Source organism: Anolis sagrei, chromosome 11 (assembly GCF_037176765.1).
Source record: "Anolis sagrei isolate rAnoSag1 chromosome 11, rAnoSag1.mat, whole genome shotgun sequence".
Taxonomy (NCBI): Eukaryota; Metazoa; Chordata; class Lepidosauria; order Squamata; family Dactyloidae; genus Anolis; species Anolis sagrei.
The window spans coordinates 4372122-4392971 of NC_090031.1; the positions used below are offsets into that span (position 1 = coordinate 4372122).

The 20850-nt window shown below is 43.1% G+C and overlaps 1 protein-coding gene across 1 annotated transcript in view; it reads right to left on the reverse strand.

The window, feature by feature from the left end:
* Positions 1–20850, reverse strand: part of NOTCH1 (notch receptor 1) — a 111928-nt gene that overhangs the window by 59934 nt on the left and 31144 nt on the right. The window contains exons 3-4 of the mRNA XM_060757486.2: positions 6821–7083; positions 4915–5253 (exon numbers count right to left, since the gene is read on the reverse strand). Of these exons, the coding sequence (XP_060613469.2) occupies positions 4915–5253; positions 6821–7083 (602 nt within the window). The remainder of the gene's footprint in view (positions 1–4914; positions 5254–6820; positions 7084–20850) is intronic.

Here is a 20850-nt window from a genome sequence, read left to right on the forward strand (position 1 = left end):
AGTCCAACCGCTCTTCTGTTTTCGCCTTCTGCTTCTCTGATCCTGGAACTCAACAGAAAAGCTCCTGTTTTGTAGCAGATTTCCCATGAAACGGGTGAGGTGGTGAACTTTCTGGGCAAAACACCTTGCTTGTTTCATGATGTGAAACCACCCAAAGCGAAAACAAAGAACCAACTTGAGGACTAGGTTCCTGTGGGTTTTTTCGGGCTATAGGGCCATGTTCTAGAGGCATTTTCTCCTGACGTTTCGCCTGCATCTATGGCAAGCATCCTCAGAGGTAGTGAGGTCTGTTGGAATTAGGACAATGGGTTTATATATCTGTGGAATGGCTGGGGTGGGCCAAAGAGCTCTTCTCTGCTGGAGCTGGGTGTGACTGTTTCAACTGACCACCTTCATTAGCATTTGAAGGCCTGGCTGAGCCTGGGAGAATCTTTTGTTGAGAGGTGTTAACTTGAAGACTTTCTCAAGGCTTCAGGAAAGAAAACACTTGTCCCTTCTTCTCTTCCCTTTCTATAAGAAAGAAGGACGAGAGCAGAAAATGCCTGAAATAAATAGTCCTACATAAGGAGAAGCAGGAGTTCATTCGGTCCAGAAATCCTTGCCATATCCTTCCTTTCCCTGATAGAGATTCTTTTCTCTCCCCCCCCCCCCCTCCAGTTGTCATGATTTGTCCTCAATTTTGGGGTGAAAGCGATTCCTTTACAAGCAAACAAGGCCCAGAAGTAGAAGCAGACTCTGCAAAAGCCGGCCAATTTGACACACTCCTGAGCGCCAAGCAACAGCTGTTTGACTGCCGTTTGCAAGTGTTCAAACACAGACACGTTCGGTGCAGCTGAAAGGCAACAATGGTTGTTTATTATTGTCAGGGGGTCGAGTCTGTAATGGTAGGAAAATCCATCTTGTTCATCCAACTCCGCTCTTCCCCAAACTCCCATCTTCCAGGAGTTTGGGATTCTTCAAACTCCTGGAACTGGGAACTGAAGTCCTAAAATTGCGAGTTTGCTGCATTAGAAAGCTATCGCAATAATACATGTAACAACATTTGGAAAATAAAAACCTGTTCCTGGTTTGAAAGTGTAATTTCCTGTTTAATTGTGCGGTCCTTACTTTGCAAGTATTTGTTATACTCCAGGAACTTCGTTTATGTCACTGCCACAAATTCTGTTTGTGTTGCAGGATGTTCTGTAACTTTTTGCAGTTTAATCAACTTTTCCCATATTTTTATAACAGAATCAATTAGGAAACAACAATTATAACCCAGGAAAAAATTGTGTTACATGTTGTTGTTGTTCACTCGTTCAGTCGTCTCCGACTCTTCGTGACCCCATGGACCAGCCCACGCCAGAGCTCCCTGTCGGCCGTCACCACCCCCAGCTCCTTCAAGGTCAGTTCAGTCACTTCAAGGATGCCATCCATCCATCTTGCCCTTGGTCAGCCCCTCTTCCTTTTACCTTCCACTTTCCCCAGCATAATTGTCTTCTCTAGGCTTTGCTGTGTTACATAGTGTAATTGATTAATGCTCCTAGAAACGATCTATGTTGACGATCGTGCCATCACCGCTCAAGCAGGGAGCTTTGAAATGGTTGATCAGAAGCTCTTTGAAGCTTTAGGTGCTCTTACTGCCTATTACAGGGGAAACCAACTGATTCCTAATTTATCTAAAATGCAGACGTGTGCTTTTCACCTAAAGAACAGACAAGCATCTCGAGCTGTGAGTATGACCTGGGAAGGAATCCAACTATATCTAAATACCTGGGAGTCACTCTAGACTTACAAGAAGCACTGCTTGAATATCAAGCAAAAAGTGGGTGCTAGAAATCATATCATACAAAAGTTGACTGGCACAGCCTGGGGATCACAACTAGACACAGTGAAGACATCTGCCCTTGCACTTGGTTACTCTGCTGCTGAATACACATGCATAGTGTGGAATACATCTCACCATGCTAAAACTGTGGATATGTCACATTATCACAGGATATCTACGCCCTACATCGCCGGAGATATTATACTGTTTAGCCCCATGATGGCGAACCTATGACACGTGTGTCAGCACTGACACGCGTAGCCATTTTCGATGACACACAGCCGCATGCGGCCGCATACAGAGAAGATGGGGCCGCATCCCAAGAAGGACATTTTATCCTCGGCTCCTACACCAGCATTTTTCTATTATGCCGAGATATATGGCATTATAGAAAAAGTAGGTAAGTTAAATAATTAGTTTTTGGTTTATTAAATACAGTTATATATTACAATAATATATTTTTGTTATTAAACTATAAACATCATGACATTATGGGGTTTTTCTCAAAGTGACACCCCACTCGAGTTATGCTCGTTTTTTTGGCGAGTATTGACACACCAAGCTCAAAAGGTTGCCCGTCATTGGTTTAGCCGGTATTGCACCACCTGACATCCACTGGGAAGTAGCAGCCCATAATGAAAGGACCAAGGCAGTGACATCTCCAATCCATCCTCTGTTTGCATATCAGTCAGCATGCCAATGCCTTAAATCAAGAAACAGCTTCCTAAGATCTACTCGCAGGAACAGCTCAGCAAGCAAGAGTCCAAAAGTGGCAGTCTAAAACCAAAAACCCCAATCTGTGGCTGAGATTAGATGAGAAACTCCCTCCTGGGCACACAGAAAACTGGTCGACTTGGAAGGCAGACTGTGCTCTGGCACCACGAGATGCAGAGCCAACCTTAAGAAATGGGGCCACAAAGTGGAGTCCACAACATGCAATTGCGGAGAAGAGCAAACCACTGACCACCTACTACAATGCAGCCAGAGCCCTGCCACATGCACAATGGAGGACCTTCTTGTAACAACACCAGGGGCACTCCAAATGGCCAGTTTCAGGTCAAAGGACATTTAATATCATACACATATGTAATGTTGTTTGTGGTTTTTCTATACATAACTGTATGCTCAATTTGCTTCTGATAAACAAATAAATAGCTGCCATACTCTTCTTTATGATGGCACATTAGTCTCAATAATAATAATAATAATAATAATAATAATAATAATGTATTATTATTATTATTATTATTATTATTATTATTATTATTATGATTCTCAGCATCATCTGAGTCTTGGCCAAGTTGAAGCCGAAGCTTCTGGAAGTTGGAGCCCCAAAATCAAAGAGTTTACTCCATCTGAATGCTATTGCAATTGTGAGTTACGTTGGTCCTCTGTATGTTTGGGACTTCAGCTCCCATTATCCCTCATCATTGGCCAAGGCAACAGAGGTTTCTAGGAGCTGGGTGCCCAAAACAATGAGAGGCCTAGATTTTGGGGATACTTTCTTCTTCATTAAGCTCCTTAAAAGTGAGATAAATGCCGCCACCATTTGATTTTGTCGTCCGTTGAAGGCTTTCAAGTCTGTCCATCTCAGATAAGATACGCTGGCAGTTGAGATGGAAAAAATAAAATAATTCAAGATAAAACGGGGCTGCTGTTTTGAAGACGCAACCGACCCGTCATGTGTTCCAATGCCTCGTCCTGTGAGAAATGACCTTCCTGAACCTTGGGGTGCATGGCAGAATAGGCCACAAACATAACGATGCTTGCCTTCTTTCGGGGATAAAACCCTCCACGCTCGCTGAATTTTGGGTTTTGTAGTTCCTCCAAAAAAAAAATTGAGAAAGCAATGTCCTCATATCCTGCATGGAATTATGGAAAAAATAGACCCATGTATGATCCCACAGCAAGCTGGTTTCATGAAAGGGGAAAGCTGCACATCACAAGTGCTGAACCTGACTCTTGCAGCTCCTTTAACTGCCATGGCTCAATGCTATGGAATTCTGGGAGTTGTGGTTTTCTGAGGTACCCGCATTCGTTGTCGAGAAGGCTTGTAAAACTATCGCACCCAGGGTTCAATAGCACCGAGCCATCGAAATCAAAGGTCTTTAGCCTTCTATGCTCAAGAGCTCTGGAGTCACCAAACTATAACTCTCAAGACTTCACAGCACTGAGGCATTGCAGTCGAAGATTTTTAGCCTTCTATGCTCAAGAGCACTGGACTCACCAAACTACAATTCTCAGGACTTCACAGTACCGAACAATTGCAGTCAAAGGTCTTTGGTCTTCAATGCTCAAGAGCACCGGTTTCACCAAACTACAACTTTCAGGACTTCACAGTACCGAGCCATTGCAGCTGAAGGTCTTTAGCCTTCTATGCTCAAGAGCTCTGGCCTCACCAAACTACAGTTCTCAAAACTTCACAGCACTGAGCCACGGCAGTCAAAGGTCTTTAGCCTTCTATGCTCAAGAGCTCTGGACTCATCAAACTGCAACTCTCAGGACTTCACAGCACTGAGCCATTGCAGTCAAAGGTCTTTGGCCTTCTATGCTCAAGAGCGCTGACCTCACCATACTACAGTTCTCAGGACTTCACAGCACTGAACCACGGCAGTCAAAGGTCTTTAGCCTTCTATACTCAAGAGCGCCAGCCTCACCAAACTACAACTCTCAGGACTTCACAGCACTCAGCCACGGCAGTCAAAGGTCTTTAGCCTTTTATGTTTAAGAGCTCTGGCCTCACCAAAGTACAACTCTCAGGACTCCACAGCACTGAGCCATGGCAGTCAAAGGTTTTTAGCCTTCTAAGCTCAAGAGCATCGGCCTCACCAAACTACAACTCTCAGGACTTTGCAGCACTTGGCCACAGCAGTCAAAGGTCTTTAGCCTTCTATGCCCAAGAGATCCGGTCTCACCAAACTACAACTCCCAGTGGAGTTAGACTGCGTTCGTTCAATAGTGTAGATCAGAGGTCTCTCAAACAATCGCATCAGCCTAAAGCAGGCCCACACTTACTATTAAACTACTGATACATTTATGTTGGTTAGATGATTTTCCAAAGATATGGCCCAGAACAAAAAGGCACGGAGAAGAAAAGGCCTCCCTACCTGGCAGGCAGGTGCATTCGAAAGTGGTGTCCCCTGTCTGGCGGCAGGTCCCTCCGTTTTGGCAAGGGGATGGGCTGCAGGGCATGTACAGGTGCTCGCAGTTGGGACCCGTGTAGGCCTGCCGGCAGTGGCACTCATAGCTCCCAATCTGGTTGTTGCAGGTCCCGCCGTTCTTGCAGACGGGTGGCATGCGGCTGCACTCATTGAGGTCCTCCTTGCACGTGGCACCGTGGAAGCCCGGCGGGCACCGGCAGACATAGTCCGAGTCGAAAGGCACGCACTGGCCACCGTTGGCACAGGGGTTGGAGGCACAGGGATCAGCCTGTTGGCACGTCTTGCCTTGGGAGGAGGGCACAGACAAGGAAAAACATCACCGGAATGGCCAAACAACTACCAAACAAGGAAGCAGGTGCATTAATCTCAACTAATACAATTATTATTATTATTATTATTATTATTATTATTATTATTATTGAAAAGCATACATGATATGAGGATTTAAAGATAGAACTGCAAAGACTCCGGCACAAGCCAATCAAGGTGGTCCCAATGGTGATCGGCACACTGGGTGCAGTACCTAAAGACCATGGCCTGGACTTAAAAACAATAGGCGCTGACAAAATTACCATTGGTCAGCCGCAAAAGGCCACCCGACTCGAATTTGCACGCATTATTTGTTGATACACACATGGTCGTAGACACTTGGGAAGTGTCTGATGTGTGATTTCATAGGGATCTTGCTTGCTGTGTACTAATCTTGTTATGTATCAAATAATAATACTAATACTTCTCCACGCTATCTGGAGATGCAATGACTTTGGGAAGCACCAGGGATGTTTGTGAGCCACTCTTTCTTACGATGGCACATTAGTCTCAACTAATATGATGACAATAATAATCATCATCATCATCATCATCATTTTTCTAAGCCCTATCTGGAGATGCAATGACTTTGGGAAGCACCAGGGATGTGAGCCACTCTTCCTTATGATGGTGCATTAGTCTCAATATGAAAATAATAATAATAATAATAATAATAATAATAATAATAATAATCTTTCTCAGCCCTATCTGGAGATGCAATGACTTTGGGAAGCACCAGGGATGTGAGCCACTCTACCTTATGATGGTGCATTAGTCTCAATACGAAAATAATAATAATAATAATAATAATAATAATAATAATCTTTCTCAGCCATATCTGGAGATGCAATGACTTTGGGAAGCACCAGGGATGTAAGCCACTCTACCTTATGATGGTGCATTAGTCTCAATACGAAAATAATAATAATAATAATAATAATAATCTTTCTCAGCCATATCTGGAGATGCAATGACTTTGGGAAGCACCAGGGATGTGAGCCACTCTTTCTTACGACGGCACGTTAGTCTCAACTAATATGATGACAATAATAATAATCATCATCATTTTTCTCAGCCCTATCTGGAGATGCAATGACTTTGGGAAGCACCAGGGATGCTTGTGAGCCACTCTTCCTTACGATGGCGCATTAGTCTTAATTAATATGGAAATAATAATAATATAAATAATAATAATAATAATAATAATAATAATAATAATCTTTCTCAGCCCTATCTGGAGATGCAATGACTTTGGGAAGCACCAAGGATGTTTGTGAGCCACTCTTCCTTATGATGGTGCATTAGTCTCAATTCATATGAAAATAATAATAATAATAATAATAATAATCTTTCTCAGCCCTATCTGAAGATGCAATGACTTTGGGAAGCACCAGGGATGTGAGCCACTCTTTCTTACGACGGCACGTTAGTCTCAACTAATATGATGACAATAATAATAATCATCATCATCTTTCTCAGCCCTATCTGGAGATGCAATGACTTTGGGAAGCACCAGGGATGCTTGTGAGCCACTCTTCCTTACCTGACCAGCCGGGAGGGCAGCGGCATTTATACTCGGTCAAGGTGAGAAGATCGCAGGAGCCTCCGTTGCGGCAGGGGCTGCTGAGGCAGGCGTTCTCCTCGGGAGTAAGGCACAGCTTGTCGGTGTAGCCCAAGCGGCAGGCGCAGGTGTAGTCGGCGCTGTTGCCGCGCACCCAAGGGTGGCAAGTGCCGGCATTTTTGCACGGGGAGCTCAGGCAAGGGTTTGGCAGCTGGCACCGGTTGCCGACAAAGGCGCTGGGGCATCTGCGGGGACAAAGACAGAGGCAGGGGCATGATCATGAGGTCAACAGGTGTCTCTTCTATCAAAGCGGCGTCCCGACGCTGTTTGCCCGCCAATCTGGATGCACGCAAAGCGACATCTCCATCTCGGGAGACCGATTTGTGTATTTAACTCTCAGGAACAACTGCTTTGGTGCATCCCTTGAAAGATAAACTAAACGCCAAAAGGAAAGGGTCAAGGAAACAAAAACAACAACTCCAGCTTCATTCTTATCTCAGCAGGAGAGCCCTTGGTTTGTTTGTTTGTTTAAGACCTCTTTGGGAAGGGCATAGCTTTGCAACAATGGGCTCACACAGCCATCCAAATGGCCATCTGTTCCTAGACACCAAAAAAGTACGAGCCAAATGGCTCATTGAACGAAGGAAGGAAGAAGGGAAGAGAGGAAGGAAAGACACAGAAGTAAAGCCCAAAAGATATACAAACATTTATGGACAGTGCATGAATCAAAGTAAGAGTAAGCAACTTGGCTGTATCGACACCTGAATCTAAAGTGAGGCCGATGCCTGGAGGATTTGGTATTGCAACTCTCCGGATTTTGGGAGGCAAAACCAGCCTCGGTTTCCACGCCTTAACACAAGTGGACCCCACCCAGGAACCAAACAAAAGTTGCCACATTCAGCCCTCTTTTGCCACCCAAACAACTTCTTTTTCCAAGGTGTTTCTATGAATCTATCTCCCTTTTCAGTCTGATATCTATGGCCAGATCAATGGTTGAATGCAAAGTTAGGAAAGAGCTCAATTTCAGGCCGGAACACCTCTCCAAGGGCTTCCTGTTGAAGCGCAGAACCAAAATAAGGGGATATCTTAATTTAATGCTCAATCCAAATCTGCTAATCTTTAAGATAAGAAACCACTAAATATGGGATGGGTACTGGTGGCGCAGCGGGTTAAACCGCAGAGCTGCTGAACTTGCTGACCGAAAGGTCGGCAGTTCGAATCCAGGGAGCAAGGTGAGCTCCTGCTGTTAGGAATGGGTACTGGTGGCGCAGCAGGTTAAACTGCAGAGCTGCTGAATTTGCTGACCGAAAGGTCGGCAGTTCGAATCCAGGGTGCGAGGGTACATACATAGATTCACACATATATGTATATATTTATATGTATGCATATATTTATATGTATGTATGTGTATATGTATGTATATGTATATATGTATATGTGTGTATATGCATATATGTATATGTGTGTATACATATATACACACATATACATATATGTAGGAGCCCCCTGTGGCGCAGTGGGTTAAAGCACTGAGCTGCTGAGCTTGTTGATCGAAAGGTCGCAGGTTCGATTCCGGGGAGCGGCGTTAGCTTCCGCTGTCAGCCCTAGCTTCTGCCAACCTAGCAGTTCGAAAACATGCAAATGTGAGTAGATCAATAGGTACTGCTCTGACGGAAAGGTAACGGCGCTCCATGCGGTCATGCTGGCCACATGACCTTGGAGGTGTCTACGGACAACGCTGGCTCTTCGGCTTAGAAATGGAGATGAACAGCACACCCTAGAGTCAGACATGACTGGACTTACTGTCAGGGGACTACCTTTACCTTTATATATATATATATATATATATATATATATATACACACACACACACACACACACACACACATATATATATGTTATATATATGTATATGTATAGTGTGTATATATGTGTGTGTCTATATGTATAAATGTATATGTATGTGTACATGTATATATGTATATGTGTGAGTTATATATATATATGTATAGTGTGTATATATGTGTGTGTATGTATATATGTATAAATGTATATGTATGTGTATGTATGTATGTGTACATGTATATACATATGTATATATGTGTGTGTTATATGTATATGTATAGTGTGTATATATGTGTGCATGTATATATGTATGTATGTGCGCGCGTGTGTGTGTGTATATATATGTATAATGCACCTCCACTATGTAGTTGTTCATTCGTTCAGTTGTCTCCGACTCTTCGTGCCTTAAGGACCAGCCCACGCCAGAGCTCCCTGTTGGCCGTCACCACCCCCAGCTCCTTCAAGGTCAGTCCAGTCCCTTCAAGGATGCCATCCATCCATCTTGCCCTTGGTCGGCCCCTCTTCCTTTTGCCTTCCACTTTCCCCAGCATCATTCCCTTCTCTAGGCTATATGACATGCAAAATGTTATGGCTCCATGTTGTGGAATCCTAGGAAATTCAGTTTGGTGTGGTATCGGCCCTGTTTGACAAAGAAGGCGAAAGACCCTGCAAAACTACAACTCCCCACATTCCACGTGGCAGTGAAAGCGTTGCCAAACTGCATTAATTCTGCAATATAGACGTGCCTCAGGTCCCCGGAACTCTGGGTGGTCTGTGTCCAGCGTTTCCAAAGGAAACCTCTTCCAAATCCATCCAGAAAAGGAGCAAAAAGAAAGAAGAGAGGAGAAGTTGGCAGGCTTGGGAAGAGGCAGCAATTTTGCAAAGATGGAGGGAAGGGAAAGAGAAAGATGGATGGAAGAGAAAGGTCCAATCCATTATTTGTTTCTTTCTGAAGGAAGGAAGGAAGGAAGGAAGGAAGGGGGGATATTTGGGAGTGAGATGCCACGATCCAGAAGACCCCACGCAAGGGGGAAAAAAACGGGCATTGCAACAAAACCGGGGCATCTGCCGGCGGGACAAAAGGTCCCCCCCCCCCAAAGAGCAGGTGTGCATTTTAATGAGAGGGCAGCAGCTGCTAAGTAGGGGGGAAAAGGGGGGGGGGGAGAAAGAGGACCAAATGGAGGGGAGGGGCCGCTGCAACTGGTTGTTTCCCCCTCCCTTTTCTCAATGGCTTCGGAAACCAACCTGTTGCGCAAAGACAGGCCTGAATGTGGCAGTGTCAAGGCATTTTTGGCCACACAGTCCACCACCCATCTTTGCTAGGGTTCGAAAACATTGAAAACAAAATATAATGCAAATATACAGCATGGGTGATGCCTTGCTCGACAACAATCCAGGTTGTGGTGACCCCCAACCATAATAAAATGCAAATATACAGCATGGGTGATGCCTTCCTCGACAACAATCCATGTTGTGGTGACCCCCAACCATAACATTATTTTCGTCGCGACTTCGTAATTGTAATTTGGTAATCGTAATGTAAATATCTGATACACAGGATGTGTTTTCATTCACTGGACCAAATTTGGCACAAATACCCAATATGCTCAAATTTGAATACTGGTAGGGTTTGTGGGGGGATTGATTTTGTCATTTGGGAGTTGTAACTGCTGGGATTTATAGTTCACCTACAATCAAAAAGCATTCTGAACTCCACCAATGATGGAATTGACCCAAACTTGGCACTAATACTCAATATTTCCAAATATGAACACAGATAGAGTTTGGGGGAAACAGACCTTGACATGTGGGAGGTGCAGTTACTGGGATTTATAGTTTACCTACAATCAAAGAGCATTCTGAACCCCACCGACAATGGAATTGAACCAAACTTGGCACACTGAACTCCCATGACCAACAGAAAGTACTGGGTTTGGTGGGCATTGACCTTGCGTTTGGGAGTTGTAGTCCACCTACATCCAGAGAGCACTGTTGACCCAAACAATGATGGATCTGGACCAAACTTAACTATATATTAACACATATAGAGTTTGGGGAAAACAGACCTTGACATGTGGGAGGAGCAGTTACTGGGATTTATAGTTTACCTACAATCAAAGAGCATTCTGAACCCCATCAACAATGCAATTGAACCAAACTTGCCACACAGAACTCCCATGACTAACAGAAAGTACTGGAAGGGTTTGGTGGGCATTGCGTTTGGGAGTTGTAGTCCACCTACATCCAGAGAACTGTGGACTCAAACAATGATGGATCTGGACCAAACTTGGCACTAATACTCAATATTCCCAAATATGAACACAGATAGAGTTTGGGGGGAAACAGACCTTAACATTTGGGAGGTGAAGTTACTGGGATTTATAGTTCACCTACAATCAAAGAGCATTCTGAACCCTACCAACTATAGAATTGGACCAAACTTCCAATACAGGATACCCATGACCAACAGAAAAAAATGTGTTATCTGGTGGTCTTTGGTGACCCTTCTGACACCCCCTCGTGACCCCCCAAAGGGTCCCGACCCCCAGGTTGAGAAATGTTGCCTTATTGTTGCCTATTGTATTATATTGTATACTGTATTCTATACTGTACTGTATATGGTATACTGTACTGTCTGTACTTCCTTCACCAGGGCAAGCCACCCAGCCATATATATATATAGATAGATAGATAGATAGATAGATAGATATGATTCACACACAGTGAGATATCGTATCATAGATTTGAAAGGGACCCCTAAAGAAGGACAATTCTATGTTGCCTGTTCCAGAGTAGGCAAACCAGACAATCTCCACATCAACACTGACAAAGAAATACTATTTACCCACAAGGATAAAGAAATTACATATATTAGAAACCCACACTTTCTCATTACTTTACTTTCCAGATCACCAAACTGGGTCACAGCAACGCATGGCAGGGGACAGCTAGTAAGTATTATTATTATTATTATTATTATTATTATTATTATTAGGCGGAGACCAAGAGCAGCTCTATGTTAAGCAGGGTTTGCAATGCCTCTTGGACCTACTACTGGCTTTTGTCCCATCGATTTCCCCTTCTGTTTCTGGGGCTTTGCTGCCATTGGACCGCTGCCGGCAACAGGTTTTTGTCTCCTCTTGCCCTCTATAGAAATGCCGTTCCTTTCCCAAACGCCTCCCCGAGGCAGATGTTTGGCCGACCTTTCACCCGAGATTAATGCCGAAAGAGTTTGCCGTTTTTTCCCCCCTTTTCAGCGCCGCCAGGGACCATCTGCCGCCTGGGGACAGATGCGCGGCACACAGATTGCGGCTTTCTTTGGTTGCGGTCGCTGCCCATTTGGTGCCGAAACAAAAGCCAGGCAAGGGCATCGAAAAGCTCTCCTCCCAACATGAAGAGTTGGCCTTGGTCTCAATACGATCTCTTCCCCCATCCTGGGAGTTGCAGTCCAATCAGGACTTTGGCCTTGCCAAACTACAACTCCCAGGGTTGCATGTCTACATTGAGGAAAGAATGCCACTTGAGCCCACTCTTAACGGCTTCAGCACAAGGCTACAGGGTGATGGGAGTTGAAGTTTGCTGAGGGACCCTTTGACCGACAAGGCTCTAGACCATGTCAAACTATAGCTCCCAGGATTCCCTTTCTATGAACCATGGCAGTTAACAGGATGTATGGCATTGTATGCATTTTGAATAGGTTTTTAAGGGTTTTGACTTGCTGAATGCTTGGGTTAATTCTTTAGTATTTATAATCTTTCCTCTGTATTGCATATTGTATTATATATTGTACTGTCTATTGTATTATACTGTATTGTCTATTGTCTTGTACTGTATATTGTACTGTATACAGTGCTGTATATTGCATTATACTGTATATCATACTGTGTGTTGTATTATACTGTATACTGTACTGTCTATTGTTTTGTACTGTATATTGCAATATATACTGTGCTGTATATTGTATTATACTGTATATCGTACTGTATACTGTACTGTCTATTGTATTTTACTGTATATTTCACTGTATACTGTGCTGTATACTCTATTATACTGTATACTGTACTGCCTATTGGATTATACTGCATACTGTACTGTATAATGTACTGTCGAATGTATTATACTGTATATTGTGCTCTATACGGTACTGCCTATTGTATTATACTGTATATTGTACTGTATACTGTACTATTGTATTATACTCTAGTACTGCCTATTGTATTCTACTGTATATTGCACTGTATACTGTACTATCTATTGTATTGTACTGTATATTGCACTGTATACTGCACTGTATACTGTATTATACTTTATAGTGTCTATTATACTATATATTGCCCCGTATACAATACCTTCTATTGCATTGTACTGTATATTGCATGGTATATTGCACTGCATACTGAATTATACCATATACTGTACTGCCTATTGTCTTGTATATTGTACTCTATACTGTACTACCTATTGTATTACACAGTATATTGCACAGTATATTGCACTGCATACTGAATTATACGTTATACTGTACTGCCTATTGTCTTGTATATTGTACTCTATACTGTACTACCTATTGTATTACACAGTATATTGCACAGTATATTGCACTGCATACTGAATTATACGTTACACTGTACTGCCTATTGTATTGTATATTGTACTCTATACTGTACTACCTATTGTATTACACAGTATATTGCACAGTATATTGCACTGCATACTGAATTATACGTTATACTGTACTGCCTATTGTATTGTATATTGTACTCTATACTGTACTACCTATTGTATTACACAGTATATTGTACTGTATACTGTATTATACTGTATATTGCACTGCACACTGTCTTATACTGTATACTGTACTGCCTATTGCATAGTAATGTATATTGTACTCTATACTCTACTGTCTAGTGCCGTGATGGTGAACCTATGACACAAGTGTCAGCACTGAAACGCTTGGCTTTTTTGACGACACGCGGCCACATGCAGCCACATACAGAGAAGTACACCTTATAAGAGCCAATCTAATTCCATCCTTAAATTTGTAAAAGGCTCTACAAATTTAACATCTGCACGTTTGAGCATTGTTCACTCCATAACTCAGCGTGGAATATACATTTTTCTTATTTAAACTATAAATATTGCAAAATTATGTTTTTTCTCTCTCGAAGTTGACACCCCACCCAAGTTATGCTCAGGTTTTTGGCAAATTTTGACACACCAAACTCAAAAGGTTGCCCATCACTGGTCTAGTGTATTATACTGTATACTGCACTGACCATTATACTGTACTGTATATTGTATTATACTATATATTGCACTGCATATTGTATACTGTTTTGTTGCTTGCCACTTTGAATCTCTGTTAAGAGAGAAAAAAGCTGGCCTATTATTAATCATAACCATAATAATGTCCAAGTGCATCCATTCGACACCATTGCCATTTTAAGACAGACATTTCCAACTTGCATTAAGCACTCATAAAACTCCGAAATGACCCTCCAAGCTGGCTTTAAGGAAACCAATAGATCATTGACTACGTTTTCCCAAGTGGAAGGTACATTTCCATCCCATTTAACTGCTGGGAGAGTAATGGCTTGGCCGGCCAGCTTCCTCCTCTCCGTGCTGCTAAAGGCACTCAGGGGAAAACCATTGAAAAACAAGGTCAGGGTCCTTTTAATGGGAGGGAGGGAGCCTCTGCTCCTCCATTCATTAAACCAAGTCCTGGGAAAAGGTCCCAAGGTAGAGCCGCAACTTGCAGCTGGTCCTGCCTCCCCAAATTCTCCATTTTCACCATGGTACGGTGTTATCTATCGCTTCCCGCTTCTCCAGGTGCTGTTTTATGGACCTGCCTTATCTCTCCGGGAAAGAAATACAAATTTGTAGGGTCAAAGTTGAGGGCTCTGATTGGAAAGTCAATAAGGAAGCAGCAGACCTGCTCTGCGGCTTGAAGATTCAAAGAGGGCCGTTTTCGACAGTCGGATCCACTGGTTTTCAGCAACGAGATAAGATTCCATTCCGACAAACGGGTTTTATGGCCCCCATCAAAGTGGCCGCTGCTTGCCATAAACGGATGGGGAAGAGTTTCCTAGGAATCTCTCTCCTTGCAAGGGCTAAAAAGTAAACAAGTGGAGATATAGTTCCATAGTACACGTAACACAACTCAACGGCGGCACGTTCAATCTCAACCTCCCTTCAACTGTAACGGAAACCCTGGGATGTGTAGTTTGGCTGGGAACAAACCAGGATTCAAGGCAAACCCCAAAAGCATTGTTTCGGCCTGACTTTGGATGCTAAGCAGGGTCAGCCCTGGTTCGTATTTGGATGGGGGACCAAGGTGATGCCCACCATAGCGGCTTTGGCTCTTTCCCATTGGCTATTTCTCCATTGGAGAAAAAACCAAGCTGAAACCAATCAAGTTGTTTTGTAGGAAAACACAATGAATAGGCCACCAATACCAAATTTGGGCACCTCATTCCCTTCTTTCTAATCTTCTATCAAGTTGTGCATTTTAATCTGCATCTCATTAGTGGATCTTAAAGCCTCCTCCATTCTGTATCCTTCCTAACCTAACCTAGGTTTTGATACGGCTCTCAAATCAATCAGAGACTGCGGGATATTGCTTTTTGTGAACTGCACTCTCGGTCATCTGTATCTTACTCCCCAAGTGCCCTGTCCATACATTATGTTGGGCCTTTCCATGCAGCAAGTTACGGTATCTAAAGAACTATAGGAGCCCCTGGTGGTGCAGTGGGTTAAACCGCTGGAGCTGCTGAACTTGCTGAGCGAAAGGTCAGCGGTTCGAATCCAGGGAGTGGGGTGAGCTCCCACTGTTAGCCCCAGCTTCTGCCAACCTGACAGTTCAAAAACATGCAAATGTGAGTAGATCGATAGGTACCGCTTCGGCGGGAAGGTAACGGCGCTCCATGCACTCATGCCAGCCACATGACCTTGGAGGTGTCTATGGACAACGCCGACTCTTTGACTCAGAAATGGAGATGAGCAGCAGAGTTCCTTCGTCGGACAAGAATAGACTCAATGTCAAGGGGAAATCTTTACCTTTCATGTGAAGTTTTTACTTAGTGATGATCTTCCTCACTTTCACTTTGTAAACAAACTTGTTTGGAATGGCTAACTTGGTCCAAAAGTTAATGAGAATTTTGATTCAATTAACGCAATAGCCTTTCAGTTTGACCTGCACTGCGGTTACGTCTTTGTGTTACAAATTAATGCATTTCTAAAAGTAGAAAATACCCCACAAACAAGGCTTTTTATCACCAAATCTCAATTCCCCCGTTTCCAAAATGGGAAGGACACATTCCAGAAAGCCAAGCCAACTCAACATGAATGTTTGTTATGGTTGAAAAGAGTGTTAATATTAAACCCAGAAGATCCATTTGGTTGAACGCGAGAGGATGCCACCAAACAAGCTTTGCTGGGGAGCTGCTCCTTCTGGTTTATATTGCTAGTTTGCAAAGGCTGACACTTTTTAAATGGACAGATATTGTGCCAAGTCAAACATGGTGACCTGATGCCTTCCGCTAAAGGAAAACTATTCCACAAGGAGTCAAAACTCAACCACTTATGGGACATTATTGTGCGTAATCTCTCCCAAAGAGGAAAAGGAAAAACTCAGTGTTATGGAGGCAATTGAGAATAACATACTGCTAATATAAAAAAAGAAATAATTTCTCCATCTATTTTGGAAGAGGAAGAGAAGTACTATTCAATGGATATTCTGTTTCAACGAATCGTCTACAAACTTAGATTCAAAGGATATTCTACCAACTCTTATTCAACAAACAGTCTACAAACTCTGATTCAACTAATAGTCTACAAACTCTGATTCAACTAATAGTCTACAAACTCTGATTCAACTAATAGTCTACAAACTCTGATTCAACTAATAGTCTACAAACTCTGACCCAACTAATAGTCTACAAACTCTGATTCAACTAATAGTCTACAAACTCTGATTCAACTAAGTCTACAAACTCTGATCCAACTAATAGTCTACAAACTCTGATACAACTAATAGTCTACAAACTCTGATCCATCTAATAGTCTACAAACTTTGATCCCACTAATAGTCTACAAACTCTGATCCAACGAATAGTCTACAAACTCTGATTCAACTAATAGTCTACAAACTCTGATCCATCTAATAGTCTACAAACTTTGATCCAACTAATAGTCTACAAACTCTGATCCAACGAATAGTCTACAAACTCTGATTCAACTAATAGTCTACAAACTCTGATCCAGCGAATAGTCCACAAACTCTGACCCAACTAATAGTCTACAAACTCTGATTCAACTAAGTCTACAAACTCTGATCCTACGAATTGTCTACAAACTCTGATCCAAATAATAGTCTACAAACTCTGATCCAACTAATAGTCTACAAACTTTGATCCAACAAATAGTCTACAAACTCTGATTCTACGAATTGTGTACAAACTCTGATTCAACTAATAGTCTAAACTCTGATTCAACTTATAGTCTACAGACTCTGATTCAACTAAGTCTACAAACTCTGATCCAACTAATAGTCTACAAACTCTGATTCAACGGATCATCTACAAATGCTTGATTCAAGGGATTGTCTACAAACTCTGAATCAAGGGATTGTTTACAATCTCTGATTCAATGTGTCGTACCCAAACTCTGATTAAATGAATCATCTAGAAACTTGAAGGTAAACTTTTCGATTTGCCAGCTGAAAAGTTGAGAAGAGGATTTAGCCAAATCTTTCACTGATGAGTCAGACTCCATTAAGCTTGGCCTCAAAGAATGGAACACTAAAAGTGCAAGAAAGGATCACGCTCAAATGCGAACCAAAAGAAATCCCTCAATTCCCTCTGAAAAAACAATATTGCTGCTTCCTAAAATGGAGCAGAGACGAATGGAAACGCTGAAGCAGATAAAATATTCCCACTGGGCTCCTGGTTTTAACCAAGGAAACGCAGGCCAAAGCCCAAATGTCAACATGAAGCCTTATTGACCGGCCCCAGACAATGGAGGGCTCGCTCCCCTCCGGCATTCTTCCAGCGTCTCTCCGAGAAACCCACCTTTTATGGGGAACAGCGGGCAACGGAGAAAAGGACGTCTGTCTGCTGGCCTGCCTTTTGACTCAAAGGTTATTAACAGGGATTGGGTGAGAGATGATAGGCTTTGGAGTCTCTCCGTCCAGTTTCCTTCCTTCCAGACTTTTCATAGGATTGTATGACACTGTAGGTTATAGCGAATGCCATGAACATGTCCAATGTCCTCCACCATCACCATCCTGCCCGCCACCCAAGTGAAGGCTTTCATATGGGGACAATTCCATTCTAGGTTTTTCCTCCACCAGAGACATCCCAGTGTTTCTGGCTCTCTCCACTGGTGTAGAATTTGCATGACCCCACCCACTGCCTCTCCCGTAACCCTTTCCTATTATTTTCTGTGGCACACAGCAAACATTGGAATTGATCACAAATTGAATATACTAGAACGATTTGGGGAGAATTCACCATGATCTATAGGAGTTGTAGTGGCTGGGATGTATAGTTCACCTGCAATCTAAGACCACTCTGAACTCCACCAATGATGGACCTGGAACTAACTTGGCACACAGAAGCCTCATGACCAACAAAACATATTACAGGTCTATGGAGGGATTTAGAGGAGTTGTAGTTCACCTACATCCAGAGCGCACTATCAACCCAAACAAGGATGGCTCTGGACCAAACTTGCCATGCATAACCAATATGCCCAAATTTGAATACTGGTAGGTTCTGATACAAATTGCCCTGGACATTTTGGAGTTGTAGGTACTGGGATTTATAGTTCACCTGCGATCAATGAGCACTCTGAAACACCAAAGATGGAATTGGACCAAACTTGGCACACTGAGTTCCTAGGACCAGTAAAAAATACTGGAGGTCTTTGGGCGAAATCCACCTTGATTTGGGGGAGTTGTAGTTCACCTACATCCAGAGAGCACTGTGAACCCAAACACCGATGGATCTGGACTGAACTTGGTACACATTCCTGACATAAATTTGATTACTGGAAGGGTTTGGGGGGAGCTGACCTTCCTTTCTGGGAGTTGTAGTTCACCTACGACAAGAGACACTGTGACCTCCACCGATGATGGACCTGGACCAAACTTGGCACACAGAGTCCCCGTGACCAGTAAAAAACATGGAGGTCTTTGGGCGAAAATCACCTTGATTTGGGGGAGTTGTAGTTCACCTACATCCAGAGAGCACTGTGAACTCAAACGTCAATGGATCTGGACCAAACTTGGCACACATATCTGATATACTGAAATTTGATTACTGGAAGGATTTGGGGGCACCTGACCTTCCTTTCCAGGAGTTGTAGTTCACCCACAACGAGAGACACTGTGACCTCCACCGATGATGGACCTGGACCAAACTTAGCACATAGAACCCCCATGACCAACTCAACCTACTGGAGCGGTTGGAGGGTATTGGCACACCAGAGTGGGAGTTGTAGTTTACCTTACAGCCTGAGAGCAGACTGAACCCCACTGATGATGCTTCTAGAACAGTGGTTCTCAACCTGGGGTCCCCAGATGTTTTTGGCCTTCAACTCCCAGAAATCCTAACAGCTGGTAAACTGGCTGGGATTTCTGGGAGTTGTAGACCAAAACACCTGGGGACCCACAGGTTGAGAACCACTGTTCTAGATGCATCATCAGTGGGGTTCAGTCTGCTCTCAGGCTGTAAGGTAAACTACAACTCCCACTCTGGTGTGATATAGAACAAACTTGCCCAACATGCCAAACTAAATACTGATGGAGTTTTAGGGGATTAACCTGGCATGATGGGAGTTGTAGTTCAACCACAAACTTATTCATTGGGTAGAATTAAATAATTGACTTTTTCAAATAATCTGGACAATTCCAGGTAAGAAATAAACATCTCCCTCCCTTTCCAGGACCCACAAGAATATATATATATATATATATATATATATATATATATATATTGCCATCGTCTGAAAGGGGATTCTTTTTACTCCAAATGGAGCATATGGAGGTGGAAGGGCTATCTGTTAATGACTTTCCAAGATGCACCGGGGGAGAACCCTGCGAGGGAGGCATTGATGAATGTGCCTCCAAATTCTCAGAGATAAACCAAGCATGAAACTTCCCCCCATTAAGACCCAGCTTCCCAAGGACCACCTTCCCAGGCCATCGGACCTTTTGACAAATGGCTGGCGGTAACCTTTAGCTTCACCTGCATTTTAACTTATGCACCCAAGAATGGCACCGGGAAGCATAATATCCCTCCAAAATAAGAGTAACACAGTTTGGGGCTTTCCCATTCCTGGCTGTGCTATCATCGTGATTCATATATATATATATATATATACACTCTTTATCTATATTTATAGAGTTGGTGACCACACGTCTGGGTGGAATCTTTCTTTCCACCTTTGCAAACGCTACGACTTTGGAGATCTGAACGAAAAAGAGGAACCTACCCAGGACCAATCACGAGATGATGAAGCACATCGGTCATCCCCCTCCATCCAAAGCTAGTCATCTCCAAAATTTCCTTGGTAGGTTTTCTCCAAGTTTGCAATTGTTGTCCCTACTCTAGCGTGTACGGCTTCTGGGAGTTGTAGTTCACCATTTCCTGGAGGACGGCACGCTTCAACTTTAGTCGAAACAATGCAAAAGTGTCCAATTCCATCTGATCTTGGGAGCTAAGCAGGGCCAGGCTTGGTTAGTAGCTGGGTGGGAGTCCGTCAAGGCTGTATTTCAGTAATAAACAACTTCCAAAAACCTAAGGAAACTATTGTTGTTGCAGTAAGTCGACAAGAGGCTTTAGGACACATAAAGGCTCAAAAACGAGCCTGATTTCTGATCTGAATGCAGTGGACCATTCTAATATTAGATGGAAATACGAACAAAGCATTGCTATGGTTGAGTTGCTGCGAATTTTCCAGGTTGTGTGGCCATGTTCCAGGAGCATTCTCTCCTGACGTTTCACCCACATCTAGTGCAGGCATCCTCAGAGGTTGTGTGGTTTATTGAAATCTCGGCAAGTGGGGTTTATATATATTTGTGGAATGCCCAGGGTTGGAGAAAGGACTCTTGTCTTAAGGTTGGCTCTGAATCTTAATGGAATATAATATATTTTTATAATATATAA